The sequence below is a fragment of the Xenia sp. Carnegie-2017 genome, unplaced genomic scaffold (assembly GCF_021976095.1).
Source record: "Xenia sp. Carnegie-2017 unplaced genomic scaffold, XeniaSp_v1 HiC_scaffold_6, whole genome shotgun sequence".
NCBI lineage: Eukaryota > Metazoa > Cnidaria > Anthozoa > Malacalcyonacea > Xeniidae > Xenia > Xenia sp. Carnegie-2017.
In genome coordinates, this window is record NW_025813526.1 from 17,706,361 (window position 1) to 17,727,341 (window position 20,981).

The window sequence follows — 20,981 nt, forward strand, 5'->3', positions numbered from 1 at the left end:
TATGTCCGGCTATTTTTATCATAGAATTTTGTAATTATTTATATATTTTTTCATTATCAGTTTTTTGTAATCCTGTATAATCTAGTTAGAGGGCCACAGGTTTGTCAGCTTTTCAGCTGTTACGTGTCCCCCTCTTCAAATAAAGTCTATCTAATCTAATTCACCAGTTTGAAAAATGTTCAGACAGCATAATTCATACCAAAACAACCCAGCATAGTCACATAATACAAAGACATTTGGCAATGAATATCATAGAGAAAATGTATTTTGCTGGAGGATAAATCTTTGCAAACAAAAAGAAGAATAACTAATTCTCAAGTAACTTACATACATTCAAGTGTCACAACTCACAACTATATTTTAACAGTTGTATGTATTCTTCAAAAACTTTTCTGAAGAGTTTCACAATTGTTTATATAAAGATATGCTTTAGATCAAAAAGTTAGAAAAGAAAAATTATCACACCATTTGTTTACAACCCTGCAAAAGCAAGATACTACGCCTCTTCTATGACAAATCTTCATTTCTTACCACCTTTATGCTGAAATTGCTGTATCACCAGTAAATTCGGCAATTGCAAATATTTCAATTTAACTTTTGAAATGAGAGCAAAAAGAATGCTGTTTGTTTCTCACCAACATTTTTGTAAAGCGCGAAGCCGAGTCTTGTTAAAATTTAATTTATGGAGAAGAAAATTTTTCTACGGAACAAGCTTGTAGCAGAAATGATAAAATGTAACATGCAACAAAAATATTACACATTAAAACAATCTCGAATTTTGTCTTGCTTGCTTCACTGCAGGGAAAGGAAATCTTTCAAAGGTTAAATAAGGATACAACTTTCTCGCGATAGTAACTTTTAGGTCAATGAGAGTTTGTTACAACGGGGAAACCGAAGAAATCGTCAACTTTGGTGACATGCTGAGTTGGTCTTCCCTCCGTGAGAGGGAAGAAGAGTAAAGGACAAAAGTGCTCACCGATTTGGCCGAGTATTCAGTGAACACTTCTCGACTGTCCTTGACTGACATATCCCCCACAACGTTGATACATTAACACGTAAAAGTTTTAAAATTTCATTTCCCGTCATTAATTTTACAGTAAATCTAAGAAATGACTATATAAAGTGATAATGTAAGAACTATAAATAATACACGCAACGAACAAAGAAGAAACAACAATATTATTGGACTTAATCACGTGTTTGCATTTTTGAAGTTTTATTAATATTATAGTTGATTTCGCAAGTTTCATTGGTTTTTGGTGTGTAGGCGCAGCAGGTTGTGTTACACACACTTGGAAGTCAGCCCTTTACTCCAGCTTCCCGTACTGTGGATTGCCAATGCAAATCACACGTTTTATATCTTTGGTCCAAATAGTAAAATTCAAATACTAAATAAATCTCATTCTTTGTGTATCTGTGACTGGAAAAATTTCACTGTAATCTTTTAAGTCGATGTCCATTAAAATCAAAATTTAATGGTGCTTCACTGCACTAATTTCATTCGAAAATAAGCAAGAAACTGGAAAAAATTTACACGGATTAATGAATGTGGAAGTTAGAGTCTTATTTCTCGCAATATTTCTTTACTAGCAAAGACAATATCAACTTCCCTCTATCGATGTGTGATTGTTTCCCTTTTATTGTTCTATATTGGTTTCCTTTTTACGTCTCGAAAACAATAGTTGAAAGTCCCGTGATCACGAAACACCTACGATTACGTAGGTATTGTCAAATGAGGTTTTTTCCCGCCTACTCCCACGCTTTAAATACAAAACAGCAACAGCGAAATCATGATTGGTTGTTGCATGTCACGAGATGATCTGTGTTTGACCTTTAACCATATATGGTGGACTTTAAATATTCAGCCAATAAGATTGAATAAGTTTAGGCTCGTTCTTCTAGGAAAAACCCTTATTAATACGACTGCACCCAATTAATGAATTGTTTGTTGGTATTCTTAAAAAATATTCAGTACAACATCACGATTTGCCTCCAACCATAAGTCGCATAAGAAAGTGCTATACGAGGGAATCTCGACCATATTAAATCGTAATTGATTGCGATAAGGGCAAAATCAAAGAAAGTCTTTTTAGGTGTTGCTGGATTTATGACATTTAATGCTCCAATGAATATGTCTGAACAAGCCAACGTGATGCAAAATTATTTCTCATTTGTGAACCTACCTCTGTACCAGGTGAGGTCAATACGTAAAGTCTATCGTAATTTAATCAAACGGTAGTGTTGTATTTAGAATATATCGTAAAGTATGCTATCTATCTTCATATTGCTATATATTGAATTGACTGTCTTGTTTGTTTGTTTTGAATAATACAAGCCCCATTCATTCAAATTTCGTTTAATTTAGCTGCATAAGTAGTCTTAAGTACAATTTTTGATTCTTAGTATATGTTGATCGTATTCGCAACTAAGTATCAATTTCACGGTGTAACTTCAATGAAATATTAATCTTCGTGTTCAGTTGACGATATTGTTTATATTATGGAGGTTTGTCATAACATGTAACTAAAAGCTGTTTAAACTTTATTTCACTTACTAGTTAAGTCACAACTGTGCTAACGTTATCATAAGAATATTACCGAGTCTAAGTTCTAATCTACACGTTTCATGTTCTTTTTATTGTTCGATTTTTATGTTAGATTTAAATGACTTTACACAAAATGCGACATACCAAAGACGTCGGTTCAATGCACAAATACAATGCCGACGCACGTATCTTTGAGATTTCAAAAATTTCAGTTGTACAAGTCATCCCTGCCTTTTATATCGAATGGAAGTATCTATACTATTTAAGAGGGTTCAAATTACATCGCCAAAAGTTTGATTCTTGACCTCTTGTCTGATAAATTCAGGCGATTGCATATTTTTGTGTAACAAAGATAGGACAACATACTGGGCATATTTTACCAGGTGTACTAGTGTAATATTTAATATGCTTGTTGCCCAAATTACGTAGAGCGTCGAGAATTGAAATCATAATTTAAAAGTGATAATATCCATTGCAATTTACAACGAATATCCGTATAAATGATATTTGAAACGCGTGAGGATAGTTTGTCATTAATAATTACTAATTCAATGACGCATATCGCATTAAGGGTCTCATTTGCTTGTAATTTCGTAAATCATGCCAAATGTTTATATTACGATACGTCTATACCATATAATTGTCAAACTTTTATGAGATATTTGAATTTAATCGGAAATGATAACTTTGAACTCGAGTATTCTCATGTTATTAGAACTAGCTTATGCAAATTTTAAACATATATGTTTTACTTAAACGTGTATCGTTCACTTGAGTCAAGACTTTGACATTTTCTTACCGAAGGTTTGCGGGCCCTTCCGGAATTGTACGGCCGTTTTTATCGACTTGTTGCATAAATGATTTTAATAGCTACACAGGGTTTTTTTTGTCAACGATGTTTTAGCCTGTGCTGAAATTATCAGGACTTCCGACTTTTATAAAAGTCATGAAAACTAAATTTGTTTTATCAGTTTTTTCCCCAAACACGATCATTGACTGAAAACCCATGATAAGCGGTCGAAGTCTTGTCTGCGCGGCAACTAATGTTTTAAATTATTCTTATTTTGTATCAAATGTCGTTCATTCGTTATAAATATTGGCCTCACAGCTAGTTATCGGCATCTTGCTTCTTCGTTACTTTCAGGAGGAGAGGTGCACAGGGAGTGTCATGTAAACAAATACAATATCTTGAATTTATTTGTAGTTTTATGAGTGGGCTTAAGTAAAAAAAGAAGCAATTGGTTGAATTTAACGCGAAATGCTCATGAGATGTTTTTACGCCTTAAGGAACTAGTCTGTCTTACAGAAAGGTACTTGTTTCATATACGTAAATATTTTGTACAATAATACAAGACCATAAACTGCGAATCACATTAAATTATAGATTATGAGTGACTAATGTACACATTGCACAAAAAAAACATAAGTGCTATTTTATTATTTAAAGAATGACTAGTAGAATATCATGCTTATTGTAACTCCATACGTACTGTACATCATCTTTTTGATATAATTATCTCAAAATTATGTATTCGAATTAAATGAAAACAAAAGACGGCGACATTTTACTTTGTCTTGCTGAGGAAATAGATCATATATGTTCGCATTGTATTATTTTCAAGATATGACCGAACAAGCCAAAGCATTTTGTCAACACATTGTAAATCTGCCGCAATCTTATTAATTAGACCAAGGAAGTTTAATTTTCAATCCTGCTTGAGTTATACCATTTATATAATTATATCCATCTTTTGACAATCTTTCAAACGTTAAGATCACGCCGCGATCACGTCTTATTTAATGATGATCATGCACTAAAATACCTATAGTATATTAAACTGTTCTTGTATTGTTATATAACTGAAATATTTAATGAAAATACCGTATACATAAAATACGACTGATAACTAATAGAATTTTTCGAACTTTAAATAGTCTTTTTATTTGCTTACGACGTTGCCACATTGTGTGACTGACACGTCGTATTTATGTACACATATATTTCCGACATTTTTATGTGATACCTTTAGACAGTATAAAGCGAAATTTTTACCATTTCTAAGCCATGTAGTACTCGGTAGGCGATTAAAATCTAAGTGAATTTTTATTTCGTTTGAAGACTTCTAATATAAGAGTATACTAAATCAATGGTATAGACGGTTGACGTATGACCTTTAATATGATCAGATTTCTATTAGATGTGACCTGAAGTATGAGATATCTGGCAAATAAGGAATAAATACAGGTCAAATTTCTCAGAACTTTTTGCGTGAAATGTTTGCGTGATTTTAATATTTTGTGGGTGTAACATTTGAAAGAAGGGCATATTTGCAGAAAGGTCAGTTTCTTTCGTTCCTTTGGGTTAAGATATTTTGCTTTCACAAATTCAAACCAATGTTAAAATGTGACAATGCGAACTATGGTCGACGAATTTGTCGTGGTACTGAAGTTATTTAAAAATTGAAAGCAAACGCTTCTGTTCGTTGTTGAACATAAACCGTAATTATTACAGAACTCTTTCATATTCTTATATTACAGTCTAATTGACCTGACAAAGTATGGTCGGAAAGATCGGGATAAACTATTTGACAACATGAAATATTTATAATTTAGTGTGTCGAAATCGCTCATTGTTTGCTAAGATTATGAAATATTTATCTTTAATCAAGAACAATGCATCTCTATTTACAATTCTGGGCTCTGCTTGTTCTTATCCCTCCTGGTGTATGTCAACTTTTAATTAAATCTTGTTTATGGCATGGAGTATGATGCTCTGTATTTCAACAGATATTACAAATACAATCTACAACTTGACCTTCTAACTTTGATCGTAGTTTTAACTTTTAAGCAATAGTTGACAGACTTTTACGTTGACATTAAATTTTAAGTACCAAATATTTGTAGATTTTAAATTTGTTTCAATTTAAATATTTTGGGCGTTGTATGCTATTTGTTTGCAAAGAGATGTGAGATGTGTTGGTAAAATAATACACAGTCATGGTATACTCAATTTTTAGGGTTGTTGTGCTTTAATTTGGTTGGCATTACAAGGCTCTTTTTAGTATTTATATTTAGTCTCTAATCCAGTTCAAAAATTGTTTTGGCTTTTAAGGAGGATGAGTTTGATGCAAAGATCATAAAAGCGGTGAAAAAAGAAATGTCGAATGGAATTGGTGCTAGTCCCAGTGCCCCGCCGTTAGTTGCCACGACGGTTACCATGGACACTATTCAAGATTTAATGCAATCCCAAACATCTAGCTTAGAATGTAAGCGCTTGTTTATCATTTCTATTCTTTAATTTATACCTAAAAATGATTAAGAAACTCTGATTAATTGATATTTGTGCGTATAAAGTCACATCTTTCGTCACTGGCATTGCCATGGTCAACAAGTGCCATGATATGGCATATCGTGATTATCATCTCATATTAACCCGACAAATTCGCACGTTTTTTTCTGAAGACATGCGGGAAAGCCTGTGGCATTAGTTTCTAACGTTATTATTCTGAAGAATAGCCTCCGTTTAAGTAGTTTTTACACTTCCTTTTGGCAAGCCTAAGTTCAAGACTATAAGAAATATTGACGTAACAACATCAATTCAGTCAATACATTAAAATTTCAAAGGAATTAAATATTAGTTAGCAAAAATTTAATGATCAGAAAAGTTTGGTCAGGCTGACTTTCACTGCCAGAACCCAATTAAGTAACATAAATAGATCAATGGCGACCATTTAAATTTCAAAGAACTTCATGGAAATCCGTTGTATTTTTTTAAGTTAAGTAGATTTTCTAACTTGAAGATTTCATTTGATTCTCTTACCTCTTTAATGTTTTTATACTCTATGATAGTTGACGCATGCGCCTTGCATGTGTACGTGTGAAATTTGTTTGAAATAGACTGATTTGATACGTAAAAACTTTAAGCTTTCATTTATTCAAATATGCGTCATTGTAGCTTTATATCGTTTTCTTGTATTTTTGTGCCAGATGATGATCCATGCACCGGACCTTTTCAAGGTAAGATTTTGTTATGTTTTGTATTATAATTATATTGTATTGCACTTACCGTTAAAAATAACTATGACGGTCAATGTGCTTTAAATTCTTAATCCGGGACATTTTCTGAATGAAGAACACGTGAATAAACAATATCGACTTAACTGTCGAAATAAATATTTAATCCTTCTGATGAGCTTAAAGTCTCTTAAAGAGTACTTAGAGGAAACTAATGAACATTTACAAGTCCTGGCAAATCCAGGCTTTGTTTTCTTGGCAAAAATAAAAATTCAATGTCAGAAAAATCATATGAATGGAAAACATTACTATATTTGCTCCCACAATTTCTTCGTAACGCAATAAATATTAAAAATTTCATATAAACAGAACATTTTAAAAAAGTAAATATGCATGCCCGGATCAACATGCGTATGCCGTGCTCAGTAAATTATATATACTTGATGTTACAGATATAAAGTTGCCGTGCTCAGTAAATTATATATATTTGATGTTACAGATATAAAGTTGCCGTGCTCAGTAAACGATATATACTTGATGTTAAAGATATAAAGTTACTAAATAGCCTGAATTGAATTATTAGTAAATTATTACAGTTGAATATATTTTAATGTGATCAATTTGTTTGAGAAGAGCATGTTTGAGTTTTGAGTTTACCTGGGGTGTAGCCGGTCCGCTAGTGAATTGTAGATTTAAAAACATAATGATTCATTTCTTTATAAATCTATTGTTGTAACAGTAAGTAAACTCAAATTCCATGTCAGAAATATTTCTGCAGGATAAACGGCGAGTACTTTTATTCGCTCAATACTTTATAAAACAATCAAAGTTAGATTGTCAATTTTTTAATATTCATTGTAGATACTCGTTTTGATCAGGTAGTTCAAGTCCAAAGTACTGCAGGTTAGTGAAAAATCACTTCTCTATATATCACTTGGGTTTACCTACCAGCTAACATGCTCCAGCTCTTTTTGCTTGTTCCTTTCTTGATTATTATCATGTTGACTTCATTTTAACTAAAATGAAAAATTTGTGCATCATTAGTTTTTTTTCTTTTGTGTAGATCGTCTGATTAGCGAAGAAGACGAAATCAGTATTTTTAACATACCAGGTAAAGTTCGTAATTTCGAAGTGAGAGTTGATATGTGGTATACTTTATCAAGAATATTCGACAATTCCCAATAATGCATATCATTTTCCAAGTCTCCACCCATCTTTTTCATTGCTTAGTTAGATGGCTTGTGGTAAGACCAAATTGTTTTTATATATTTACTGAAAAATTTTCATCAAAAACATTTAAACGTTTATAATTTTGCTGCTCTCGCTCAACATTAGCAATTAATCTATACTTGAGTAATTTGTGAATGCATCTATTTATTACTTGTAAAAGCAAGAAAAGCCCGTCAGTTATAATTTTGTTCCCTTCTTTAACCTTTTCTTTAAGTTAAATTTCTTGGCCCTTGCAAAAAACAGTTTTTATTGGCCCTTTAGCGTCGATTTGCTAGATTTCTTATTTAGACAGTGTCATTGAAATCGAAGTTGTTCTTTTCAGGAATTGAGGCCGTCTCAAATATAGAGCCCCCATCTCTCAGCATTGATATTAACTATGACTCTGGAATAGAGGAAGAGATTGAAGAACATAAAAGTAATAATTTTCATGTTGCTCATTCATAATATCTCAGAAGTAATTTGCAAACTTTTTATTTGTTAATATTAACCAATATGCTTTAGAGAAAAATATTGAAAATTTTTGATTTTTTTAGAAAAACCGTCTGGTAAACGAGGAAAAACAAACTTAAGGCGTCTAGATAGTAAGTCGTATCGTATACCTACACAAATATATTTTTTAAGTACGTAAAATAACCTTTTAATATGACCCCCCCCAATTAAAGTTCTGACTACCCCTCTACGTGTTTTTATTTACTCCAGTGTCGTAATTAACAGTTTGATCTATGATAAATTAATACTGACTATGTCAAAAGTGAGCGTGTTGTCACATATGCATTACGTCAAATGATGAATATTCATATAATCGGCTCCGCCCTGCTAATTTTTTTTGAAATTAAAAGTGCCAAGAATTCATATATGTCAAGCTTAGCTGAATGTATGGATATTCACCCCACCACCCCTCAATTAGCGTCCCTATTCATTCATTTATGTTCTGCATTATCAAGTTCTTCTTAAACGAAACAACTTTATACAAAAATTTGAAAGTCGACACTAAACTCTATAATTGGTGAAAACAAACAAAAACTGCTGCTTTAATTTTAAAGTACAGTGTCTTAAAAAACTGCTCATCTTTACTGTAAGCAACCGCATAACGTATGTATTATTGTATTCAACTGCGCTTACAGCATTTTAGGGATCAAGTACTGCTGAACTATAGAAAATCTAATTGTGGACTGGTTTGAGCAGTTTTTTGAGACATCCTGCACTGCGTTGAGCAACAATAGTACGATTGAAACAATGTTATATGCAGTGCGGTGTTTGAAATTAAATGAAGATATGATCTTCGCACTTTGCTGGACAATTTAAGCAATTGTCTCATGAACCTGAAAAATTCACGTGACTCAACGGAATCCCGTTGAGTCACCTAAATTTTCAACGACATGTTTTTCAACGACATGTTCTATATTGTTTAGAAACAATTGCTTAAATTGTCCGGCAAAGTGCGAAGATCACATCTTCATTTAATAGTACGATTCTTAAAGTTTATGCGATAACACACGAAGTTCTAGAAATATTTACTCTGTAACTTTTGATCAATGAGTGTTTAAGAATGCTTAATTTGACACAAAAGGTGCTTTAAATAATCACACGAATACTTAAAATGTTATACAATTATTGGGATGTCAAGGTTAGCAAAAATTATATATGTTTTCTTTTATCAATTGTAGAACTACCAGCTGTTACCGTTACAGTTGACAACGCAGATGAGTCTGAGGAAGATACTGGTACGTAGTTTAATGTTTTACTCACACACAATCATTTTTCATCGTAAACAAATTAGAACTTATGAACATCTTTTATTCGTGTCAATTGCTCGTTGTTAGCCACTGCGCATGCGTTGCTAACCATTTTGTTCTATTTTTCATGATTGATGTGTATATTACATGGATCGTGGCATCGTGCATTCCCAATATCGTTTGTGCTAAAATTTGAAGCCGGAAGTAGAGAGTTATAATTAGATGCGCCGTCATATTTTACAGTCCCACTCACAATAATAATCTATCGTAAAGAGCCACGATAGCAATGAATTTTGGAGCGCATTGCATATATACACCCTAAAAAATCTTTCAACGTGAAGCTAGAAGCATTCTCTTGCGATATTATGTCTCAAATAGTGTTACGAAATTTTTGAAAAAAACTCCTTTCTTAATAATACAACTGCTTCCTACACTTAATCTCGTTAAAGAAAATACGTAGCAGTTTTGTCGATGCGCCATAAGAGACGCTTCTCGCAATTTTCATAGTAGAAATTGATATACTTTGTACGTCAACCTCGTGAAGTGGGACTGCTCAATATGGTCGCCTTCCTGCTTCAAATTTAATAAGTATTGCGCGATCCACGTAATATACATATGAATGTTATTCATACGCGCGGCAAATGCAAAGATAGGTACGCATTGACTACATGTGGTAACCTGTGACATCAGTGGCGGTAAAAGGAAAGGGATTAACGAAATTAGCTCAAATAATTTTACATAACTATTTCATATTAGTTTTACCAATGTTGTTTGGTTTTTAAAAACAGTTTTTTTTTTATACTCTTCTGTAAAATGGCCGAGTAATAATCAAACCATTTTTGCATTTACCCGACGACCTAATATATATTGCATGTCACGTGACTATGACATCGTAAAGTGTATTCTCACAATTACCTTTGCGTTAAATACATAGCTTTTATTGAATTTTTTTTTTGCCACGGATGCAACATCATCATTTGTCAACTTATCACGGAAGTTAGTTTGTAATCAATGAAGAGGACAAATAAAATGACAAATAAAAAATGTTAGCAAAGCAATCCGCGACATTTTCCAGAGAAAGCGACGTTCGTACATCTGTTTATCAACGACGATTATGACAGTCGGAATGACTCTTTATCGATAGCTGAGTTGTTAGCCGCGTATGCGCAGCGGCCAACCCAAAAAAAGGGTTATGACAGCTAAGTTCTCTGAACAGTAACACAAATCTCCATTTTAAAATGTCGAACACTTTTAAAGTTTGACGTTAATATAATAGCTAATATTTGAACAATGCACATCAATTTATTTTATTTTGTGGGCAAATATTTGAGAGCCTACAGGCGTGTCTGCGATACGTACCTGTTTTTTCTATTGCAGTTAAACCTGTTGGCTTCCAATCGTTGTAAATCACGCTTGTCAAATCACCCTTAACCAACGGGATTTGTAATTTTTACATATATATATACGATGGGCTCTCATCATTTAGCAAGTACACCACTAAAAACCTTTCAGTATCACGTAGGGAGACAGGAATTTTTCCCATTTTTTGATCCATAAAATTCAGCTTTATACACTGTTTAAAGCGTGTGCCTTTCTATCACGATACTATTGAGCCATGATTCCAAAACGTTATTTTTATTTTGCTTAGTTTCGAAATTTCAATGTCAATATCTATGGGAGTTTTTGCAAAGTCTACTAAACTGCAAGAAATTCAACAGCAAATACATTGAATGGAAGAACCATCCTGAAGGTATCTTTAAACTTAATGATCACCATTCTGTCGCCAGACTATGGGGAATACAAAAGAAACGAAAGAATATGACGTATGATAAGCTCAGTCGAGCTCTTCGATATTATTACAGTAAGAATATTTTACAAAAAGTCACTGGCGAAAGACTGACCTATAAGTTTTGTAAGTCTGTGTATGAATATAAAAGTAGCTGAGTTGATTTTTACAAGAAACGTCTAACGTTGTTCAGCTGCTTGAACGAAACATGTTTGAAAGCCTCACTGATGTTTAAAGAAACGAAAAATTTAACGTGTATCCATTAACGTAAGTAAAGTTTTGATTCGAGCACTGTTATTCATGTAAAGTTATGTAATTTTTGGTATACTATTTCATGTAAGTCGAAATATAGTTACGATGATAATAGTTCGCTTGGAAAAATAAGAAATAGCGATCCAAACATGTTTTGTCCAACCAAGCTAATTTTTTTTCAAGTTTACATCGCATTTTCTATAAAATTTTATTCCAGTGGACATTTTATTTTATGCATGCAACTTTATAGCAAAGTTGTTTTAAACAACATTTTGTCAAATCTTGACGTTGATTGTCAACACATAATTTAGTTTGAATATTATTCCGTCAAACCTGACTGGAAATAAAAGCTTTGAAGTCCCTAACTTTATACATTACCTTTTAGTGATAATTTATAGACATTGATTCACAGTGAGACAATCTTAACCAAGCAACAAAATACAATGTGCAAAATACAAATCCCTTATCTGATTAACGCAAATGGCCTTGTTGACCACTACCCCCCATCCCCTTTATTTGATTGTTTTTACCTCAAGAATGAAGTTTTTATTGTCTATTTTGATTGCCAAGCTGCTTATGTTTAATAATTTTTTTCCAAATCTTCCATGAAATAGGTAAACCACTTCCCTGTCCTATATTTTATGTGTTGCGTTTGATTAAGTGTATTTCGCGAAAGTCCTGTTTTTTTCATATAAACTGTGATTCAATATATTTTTTTGCAAAAATTAGTTTTCAACGTTTTTTAACTATTTCATCTTCTCGATTGGTTGTTGTTTGTTAAGTTAATCATTATTATTAAGTTAATCGTTATGTAAATACATGTTTATTGTTTTTATCATTATGTAAATAATTCCAACAATAAAAATTCTTAATTAAACAAGTTCTGAGTACTATTTATCTGGAATTCTCGCAGAATCGCCACTTTCTGTAGTTAAACCAACAAAAGCCCTATTATAAAACACTTTATCGCAGATAGAAGCACGCTTTCTCTCTTCACAGGCGAGCTTTGCTCTGTCATGTTTCCGTGAAGTAAGGTGAAACCCAAGATATTTTCTCAAAACAAACACGCCTTCTTTATAGACTGCTAGCCAATCTTTTTATCCGACTAAATCACAACAACTGTTGGAATCACAGGGAAAAAAGTTTTATACCCGTCAGCCAAATACGGCACTTTTTAACTCACGACAGTGCTAAATTCACAACTGAAACAAATAAAATTTATTTTTGACACAAGGTACAATGTATGATGTGGACTAATTTAAAAAAAGGCACAAAATTATCATTGCTTCGAGCGATAGACATATCATAAAAAAAACAAACATTAAAGTGATATATCAGTAAAAACGTTGATTTGCGATAACAAAACTAGGTTTAATGTCTAACGTATCGGTGAAAAAATATTTCAATTTAGTCAAATCATCTTCTTGTTTGGATGTTTCGATTAGGGTACGTCGTTGAACAACTTGGCACAAGGACATGGTTCTCCTATTGGTACTATAGCACTGCCGCACACATACCTTCCATGGCACGCGGCAATGGGGTAAATGAATCCCATTTGTTCTCCACAGCATTGTACACATCTATTGAATCTGTCTCTTCATTCATGAAAGCTCCTCCAATCGCATACAACTTATTTCCAATAGCTGCTGTAGCCGGACTTTCCCGTCTTGTGGGTAATGGCGGAAGTGGAAGCCAGCGATTCATTCGCATATCAAACATTTCCATTGAGTTATGATCTTCGTCACAATTACTACCACCAAGTACAACAATCTGATTTCTTAGTACTGCTGAACCAAAATACCGCCGTTTATAACACATGGATTGACAAACATTCCAATAGCCGACTCTTGGATCATAACGCTCTACTGAGCTTAATATTGTAAGTCCGTTATCTCCACCAATAGCATAAAGAGCACCATTAAGTGATGTCACCTGTAGACCCTCGCGTTTTGTGATCATTGGAGTCACCTCAAGCCAACAATCTCTAGATAGGAAGTATAAAAGTTTATATAATAACCAAAAGAATTTCAGCAATTTTATTGATCGAAAGCTATTATCCATTAGCGTACATACGCATGGAATTGACGTCACAAAAACTAATGCAAAATTATTTGCATATTTACCTGAATCTATCATTGAATGAGCAAATGAAACCATTAAGAATACCTAGTTGAAGCTATTAACGTACTTGAGGAAAAAAAGGAAAAATCCGGTTTTCAAACGTTGATTTGTACTTCGTCATCGATAACACAATTTCAACAAAAGTGATCAATCATTGCTTGTTTATTCTGTTAGCCAATCAGATTCTAGCACGTGACTGGTGATGGTGGTTTTGTGATTGTCTGATGATGGTTTTAAAATGAAACCGAAATACTACACTTTCAATTGTCTTGTTTGATAGCTTGAATTTAAGTTTACAAGATGTCCTTTTTCGGATTATCTTTTATTTTATACCTCATAAATTTGTCGTCTGGTCAAGGATTGTAGTTAATAGCATTTCTTCAATTCTATAGAACATGCAAGCGTGAAATCTGGAAAACCATGACTTTTTAAGTTCGTGGTGGACAAAAAAAGTATGCCAGTTTATCTTGGAAATTTTTTTGATTTTATTATACAAAACAAATTAAAACTGAAGTGAAAAATGACGTCATACCCGTGCATCTATAGTTGTATATAAACAACGGTTAAATGTAATCTATTTGTTCATCAACTGCTATGGCACCATATCCTAAAGAGTGTATTCAAAAAAAATTTACTAGTGGGATCTTTTCAAGAACAAAATGAAATACCCTTTACACATCTTTTTTTCATAAACTAATTGTCATTACTTCATTCATTTAACATTATACAATTCTCCTACCTGACCGGATCATATCTTTCAACGGTGTCAAATTCTGTGTGAAAGAAATCACTACCACCGACAGCATACAACCATCCCTGCATTTCAACCAAAGAGAAAGCATGCCTGTTATTCGCCATTGGTTTGACGAAATTCCAAGAATTTTCCCTTGGATGATAACACTCCACAGATTCTAAAGCAACCGCACCGTCACAACCTGTACGTAAAAATTAATCATTATAAATTGGTTACAAATTTGCGTTGATCGCGTCAATCTGCACACAAGACAATTTTCCACTAAAAATTCCCCACACGTCTCATACCTCCTGCAGCAAATATCAGACCACCATACGTGGCCACGCCCAAACCATCTCTTGGAATGTTGAGGTTAGCAAGGGATGTCCATCTGTCATTATTAAAATCGTAACAATCAACAGTGTTATAAATAAAGCTGTGTATTTCACCGCCGATAACGTATAGATATTTATCGGTTTGACGCTCTCTTTTTATTACTAGAGAATGTAAATCTAAAAGTTCTGGCAGCAATTGAGTCGTCTTCACTTTATTGATAGTCTGCAAACACACAGGATCTGACGCAATCAGCTGGTTTTTCTCGATGCAGTCAACTGAAAACATTAATCAACAGTAAATAAGTCTGGAGTTGAATTAAATGGATACTGTTATGGAATTAATACTGCAGTAATTCTAACCAACATAAAGCTAATAAATCTTAGCGCTAAAATCATAAAATACGGCAAAGCCTCAACGAATTTAACAAGCAAAAGACTTGTTATTTATTTTCAAAACTATTTCAACTTTCAGCAACATTCTTCTCAAGAGGTAAAATTGTGAAAAATTATATTTATGTTTCGTGGATATTCCCCATTTAGCAAGAAAGTTCCCCAGGATTTCATAATATTAAGAAAAATATCCTTAAAAAAAAAGCATAAATGCCAAATCTTTTGTGAATATGATATTATTACGGTGTTTTTCTATATTTCTCATCATCCAGTTCCTTTAAAATTTTATTCAAAAAGAGCCTAGAGTCATGTCTATTTTACCTTCAAAATGAAAAATGTTTTAAGCCCTCAGTCTGTAATTTATACTCACAAAAAACAAAAAAAACGGAACTAATGTTACTTTACCAAAAACAGGCAATTTCATTTTCGCCTTGTTTTTGCATTAATCATGACATCCAGTAACAACCTTTGCTCATTCTACACGGTTTCGGCTTGACACGCGCGCACTGAGTCATATCCACGATCTGAAAACTAATTGACACTAGTAAAGCTCCAGTAACCTCCAGGTACATAGTCGTATCCTAACTACATAAAACCTATCACAAGTTATAGTTCAAGTAACCACTAGTTGTCTTGTAGTCTACAGTTTACTTGCGAGCGATTTTTTAAATGGTGTAATGTATATGGTTGATTTACAAAAGGTCGGAGCAAACCAGGCCGATAATGTTTATCGTGGTATTGAGTTTGAATAAACACTTAGGGAAACAAACCAAAAAGCAGATACCTAGATAACATGCAAATGTTGTTTGTGTGCATTACTACGAGAGTAACAAGCTGGTCTTAATTTATCAGAAATATTATCTGAGCATGCCCATTTCACAAAGATGTAGCAAATGATAACACCAATAACCAATGGTAGATGGATATAGACAAATTTACACAGGGTTTTACACGACAAATGAAAGAGATTATGAAAATAAGATTGTAATAATGAGGAAAGAAGTTGTAACATGAATGATATGCTCCATTTTGTATGTGATTAAACCTTTTCTTAAATATTCATATGTAAAGTATTTGGCTTTAAATATTGTGCTTTTGTTGAAAACTTATTGAAAATACTACAAAACATCATGCACTATTTGCTAATAGCAGAAAGCATCAAAGGTCATTCACCATGTCATTCAACTGCACATAAAAAATAATTATGGGTAAAAACTAGTTGCACATTGGAAGCATTAAAAACTACATACAATTTTTAGACACAAATGATGTTGGTACTGTTAAAGACTGCTTTTTTTATCTCACTTTAATACCTTCCTCTTCTCGACAACAACAAACTGGTTGATAATTTAATGAAGGTAAAAAATTACTTTTAATTTGGTTGTTACTACATTCATGTTTTGGCTTGTCGTTACCGCTCACACATATATCTATTGATGTTTGAATTAATTTAGTTTTCATGAAAAATTGCACAGATATAAGAAGATTCTAGAAAACAATTATGGCAAGATCTTGTGAATATTACCATAAAATTTTGAAAAGTCATGACAAGATTTTGCTAAAACAAGTGAACTTAGACTTTGCAAGTTTTTTTGTGGTATAGTCCAATATCTTATAATACTCTTGCTAAGATACCAGTAACTCAACCTACAGGTACGTAGGCTGTTCCATTGGAGGACAAACAGCAAAGGACTAAAGTACATATTTTTACTGGAAGTTGTTGAAGTAATCAAGCAACATTTTATAAGCAAGCTAAAATGAATCAGATATATTGGCTATAATTTCAGGAGATTTAAAGTGAACTGACTCATTTGAAATGAAAAACAAGTTTTTATAGGAAATGTTCACGGATTGGATTAATGATCATGCTATCTTCAGTGGAAATGAATTCATTTTATTTCAAAAATATACAAGGCATGTTAATCGGATACGTATTTTATACATATGTTAAGTTGTGCCCCACCAATTTCGTTTCAGAGAAATTCATTTGAGGAATTAAAAAAGTTAGGTTGAAAATTATTTATCAAGGCCCAGAGACTTTGTAGTGGTGACAAACTTAAAGATGGATTTCAAAATAGCAAATACCATGGTGAATGGTGATAATAACAAGGTAATAGTTCTTAAAAGAACTGTTTTAACCAATTTGGGTAAGTGTTTTGGTTAAAACAGTTCTTTTAAGAACTGTTACATTGTTATTATCATCATTCACCATGGTATTTGCTATTTTGAAATCCATCTTTATTAAGGACCATTGAATATATGAAAAAACAACCCTCAATCATGAAAGCTCTGACCCTGGAGGTAGTTATTTAAAAATACATTCACAATAAAGTTACCAAAACTACTTTAATGACCAAAATTCAGTAAGGAAAATATTGATGACAGGTTTAAATAACCTAAGGAATATAACATTTAATGTAAAACAGCTTACCTATAACTTTGGGTGGTAGCAAGTCTATTCTCACAAGTTCTAGAATTTGTGGCAAAAATCCTTTTCGAAATTCAGCATCATGATTAACCCAGGACATTGCAATGTCAAAAGCATCCATTTCTGATGGTACATTTAAAAAATCACTTGATAATAACTTTGAAATTTGATCAAATGTTGCCAGATAAAATTCATCCATTTTGGCAACTTGTGAAACATTATATATAGCAAAGTTCAAAGCAGAGTCTCTAAGAGAGGTACAACCATGTACTTCAGCAAAATTGCTGATTCCAAGACAATTGGCTGGCTGAAGTTGTGAGGTCATGTAGTGACAACATTTAGCCACAATGGACTCAAATCCCAAAAGATGGGCAGCTTTTAAAAGAGATTCAACATTTGTTGAATCGAAGTGGATGGTTGAAGAATAACAGTAATCAACCAAGAGTTGAACGACTTGGTAATCAACTTCTTTCAAGGCGACTTTAGATAATGTGCTCTCCATTAAATTACTTGTAAACATAGTGTAGAAATATGGACTGTTTGCTGCCAACACTACCTTATGACACTTGATTTCATTTTCACCGACAACCAAGGAAATATCGCACAAATTACCTTCTTTATATATTTGAAAAAGACTGTTCAATACTAAAGAACAGTGAAAAGCATCCTTGCTGTTTTCCAAAGACATTTTCTGATCTATTTTATAAATAGAAAAATATCGAACAAAGCATGTTTATAGGTTCAAGCATGCTCATTCATTTGTCAAATATTGCGTGCAAACGATCTTGAGAATAACAAAACGCCCACGTTTTTAACGTGTAATAACGTGCAGGTCCACGTTGAGTGATTCACGATACTCGTATTTTTTATATAACAATAATCCAAAGAGGGCACAATAGCTAATTATTAAAGAACAAGTAACCAGCAAGTTAAAATTTGTTGCCACTTTTATTACACATTTACGCATCTTTCTAAAATAAAAAGCAAATAAATTGCTATTGACTGACGTTTCAACATATAAATTCAATTATAATATTACCATTTTCTTTGCTACAACAATTAGTTTTCATGATTTTCAATCATTTCTTTAATTTATGATGAACATAACTTGTTATATGACGTTTGCATGACAGGTGAAATTTTTCATTTTATATTGCAATATGTTGACTGCTTTTGAAGACTTGCAAATTTTACGACAACTACCAAAACGTGAGTGAAAGTGAAAACCGATTCTATGTGATTCAGCGATTGGAAAACATCTTTTAAGCAACACTCGCTGTGCCAATGCTTATTCTGATGAAAACTTTAAAATTATTTAAAAATGTCGCTCGTTATTCCAGCTGCGCGTTATGGAGTCGGTATTAAGTAAATTGACTAATCCTGTCCTTTGCCAAAAAAAGGATTACGTGTTTAATCTCTCTCTGTTTTAAGTGTCATCTCTAAAAATAGGGATGACATTGACCTTTTGCAACATTATAAATATAGCATGATTTGGAGGTTCTCGTTTAGCAGACGTTGACACCTGACGAGTAGTCTGCCGAAATGCATAGTGTCTCTTCCTATTGGGTGACGGTTCATTGCAAGTTATAACAAATTAAAACAGACAAATTTTAGATTTAAAATCATCTTGAAATTGATGGCTTTAATTTTACCCCTGAAATATACGTCAGAAACAACGTACTAATACTTAAACAACAAACAAACTTGATAAAGTAGAGACAGCGTTTATTCAAATTTTACATATACGTCCATAATTTTTTTCAGTAATAATACTTTAAAATGTTTTCTGTTAATAATTTAATTTTTTTGACTTACATCAAATTGTGTTTTAGACTTTTAAACGTTCATTTCAAAGAAGTTGCCACCCGCGTTAATTATGTCAAAATAACAGAAATGAAATTATTTAGCACATAAAAAGTTTAGTGTAAACTTCAATGGGCGTAATAATCAGTTTTTTGAAATAATTTTAAAGATTTTTATTCGTTTGTTATAGCTAATAATTTTCCTTCCTTCGCTGTAACTAACTATTTCCTAAGTCAAAGAACTTATTGCCAATTTTTAAAAGGAATGCAAAAGTTATCATTATTTGCATAATATATATTTTGTTGATTATGATAATTAGCTTACATTAATAAAATAACATTTTAGGACATCATATTACTTTCGGTGGTGCGTATATATGTAACATATTGAATCATACTGTAAAACATCGTCATTGTAAATGTTCATTTTCCTGTTATTGAACATGTTTCCTATTTTATCGGCATGTTTCTTTTTAATTATGACACCAACAAGCTTAGTTGCTGTTGAAAAGGAGCATGGCCCTCATGAAATGACCAAGTTGCGTTTGCTAAAAAGCGGTAAGTTTGAGTAGTAAAGTGAAATAGAAAATAAAAATTTCTTTAAATTTTGTGGAATGTTTACATCGTCTTGCTTGCCAATGGTTTCTTTCATAGTTAGTCAATATGTTAAACATAAGAGAAAGAAGGATATTTTTGCGACAAGTGCAATTCTTACATAATACATAAATGTTGAAAACTTTTAAATTCTGTCTTATTAAGGGCACATCAAAAAAACTGCACAGTTTGAAAAAACATCGCTATAATATTTTCAAAAAACATTTTGTTGAAATACTTGTTAAGCTTCTAACGATTAATCTTTATACAGTAAAATTGTCGCAAACAATTAATATTTTTCAATAGTTGAAATTTGACGTAAACGCAAAATAAAAGCCTCTAAAGTTGAATATCTCTAATGAATTTTTAACATTAATCGCCTTACGAATAAAGGTGTTAAAAATTAAGCAAATTAATATAGACGACACCGCTAAAGAGCAATTAGAAAACATATGTTTATATTTTTGCCACATGTAATTGGAGCTAAAAAGGATTTCAAATCGCGGCTTATTTTGCATATTTCATTTTTGATAGAACTCGTAAATTATGCGTAAACGTGAGTTTAAGTGACTGAACAAAATGGATGGAAGGCTACGTCCTTTGAAACTTTGATCACAGTAACACCCATTCTTTCCACACAATATAAGGATTTCATAATTTTTTACAATTCATAACTTCCAGTCAATTTAGCTTTGTTAAAGACACACATAGATGGAAATATATTTTAAACATAATTTTTTCAAAAAACCAATGGCCTCTGCAGCTAAATAGTCGAGCATACAAGTTATCCCAAGGAGAAACACGTGTATTATTGAATACATTAAGTTGAATTGTGTTAAAATAAGCAAGTTCTTTCTACAATTTTCAGATTCGTATAAATTAAACTATGAACTAAGTGATTGTTTTTGCAGTTTCCATAATTGATATTTTCCACTTAAAAATAGGTATTCAAAAGGAAGCATCATAATTGACAGCAAAAAGCAAATCTAATTAATATGTCTTGCATAAAATACAA

General features: G+C 32.4%; 3 protein-coding genes and 3 long non-coding RNA genes across 9 annotated transcripts in view; 4 read left to right on the forward strand and 2 right to left on the reverse strand.

Moving 5' to 3' along the window:
• On the reverse strand, window positions 1-20,203 carry LOC124457419. The gene is made up of 3 exons (XR_006952569.1): window positions 20,190-20,203; window positions 9,958-9,964; window positions 1-146 (listed from the first exon to the last, which is right to left on the reverse strand). It is a non-coding gene; the product is annotated as an uncharacterized LOC124457419 (long non-coding RNA).
• Window positions 1,911-12,443, forward strand: LOC124457417 (ETS-related transcription factor Elf-4-like). 3 transcript variants are annotated; one of them, XM_047007679.1, is made up of 10 exons: window positions 1,925-2,194; window positions 3,750-3,855; window positions 5,658-5,811; window positions 6,533-6,562; window positions 7,421-7,462; window positions 7,623-7,670; window positions 8,112-8,204; window positions 8,323-8,370; window positions 9,457-9,513; window positions 11,174-12,443. In XM_047007679.1, exons 3-10 carry the CDS (start codon window positions 5,703-5,705, stop codon window positions 11,467-11,469), a joined length of 723 nt encoding a protein of 240 aa, XP_046863635.1. In that variant the 5' UTR covers window positions 1,925-2,194; window positions 3,750-3,855; window positions 5,658-5,702; the 3' UTR covers window positions 11,470-12,443. The 3 variants fall into 3 exon arrangements, with proteins under 3 accessions (XP_046863632.1, XP_046863635.1, XP_046863633.1); XM_047007676.1 differs by lacking the exon at window positions 3,750-3,855 and having other exon boundaries at window positions 1,911-2,194; XM_047007677.1 differs by lacking the exons at window positions 1,925-2,194; window positions 3,750-3,855 and adding an exon at window positions 4,790-4,883.
• Window positions 12,759-18,335, reverse strand: LOC124457414 (kelch-like protein 20). The gene is made up of 4 exons (XM_047007673.1): window positions 17,574-18,335; window positions 14,726-15,028; window positions 14,424-14,619; window positions 12,759-13,547 (listed from the first exon to the last, which is right to left on the reverse strand). The coding sequence occupies exons 1-4, from the start codon at window positions 18,256-18,258 to the stop codon at window positions 13,058-13,060; spliced, it is 1,674 nt and encodes a 557-aa protein (XP_046863629.1). The 5' UTR covers window positions 18,259-18,335; the 3' UTR covers window positions 12,759-13,057.
• Window positions 13,357-14,289, forward strand: LOC124457418. Its single transcript, XR_006952568.1, has 2 exons — window positions 13,357-13,442; window positions 14,077-14,289. It is a non-coding gene; the product is annotated as an uncharacterized LOC124457418 (long non-coding RNA).
• LOC124457420 lies at window positions 14,672-15,330 on the forward strand. Its single transcript, XR_006952570.1, has 2 exons — window positions 14,672-14,789; window positions 14,919-15,330. It is a non-coding gene; the product is annotated as an uncharacterized LOC124457420 (long non-coding RNA).
• The window catches only part of LOC124457416, a 23,680-nt gene continuing 22,463 nt past the window's right edge, over window positions 19,765-20,981 (forward strand). For both annotated transcript variants that reach the window (XM_047007675.1, XM_047007674.1), the window contains exon 1: window positions 19,765-19,930. In XM_047007675.1, coding sequence (XP_046863631.1) covers window positions 19,792-19,930 — 139 coding nt within the window. In that variant the 5' untranslated portion in view covers window positions 19,765-19,791. The remainder of the gene's footprint in view (window positions 19,931-20,981) is intronic.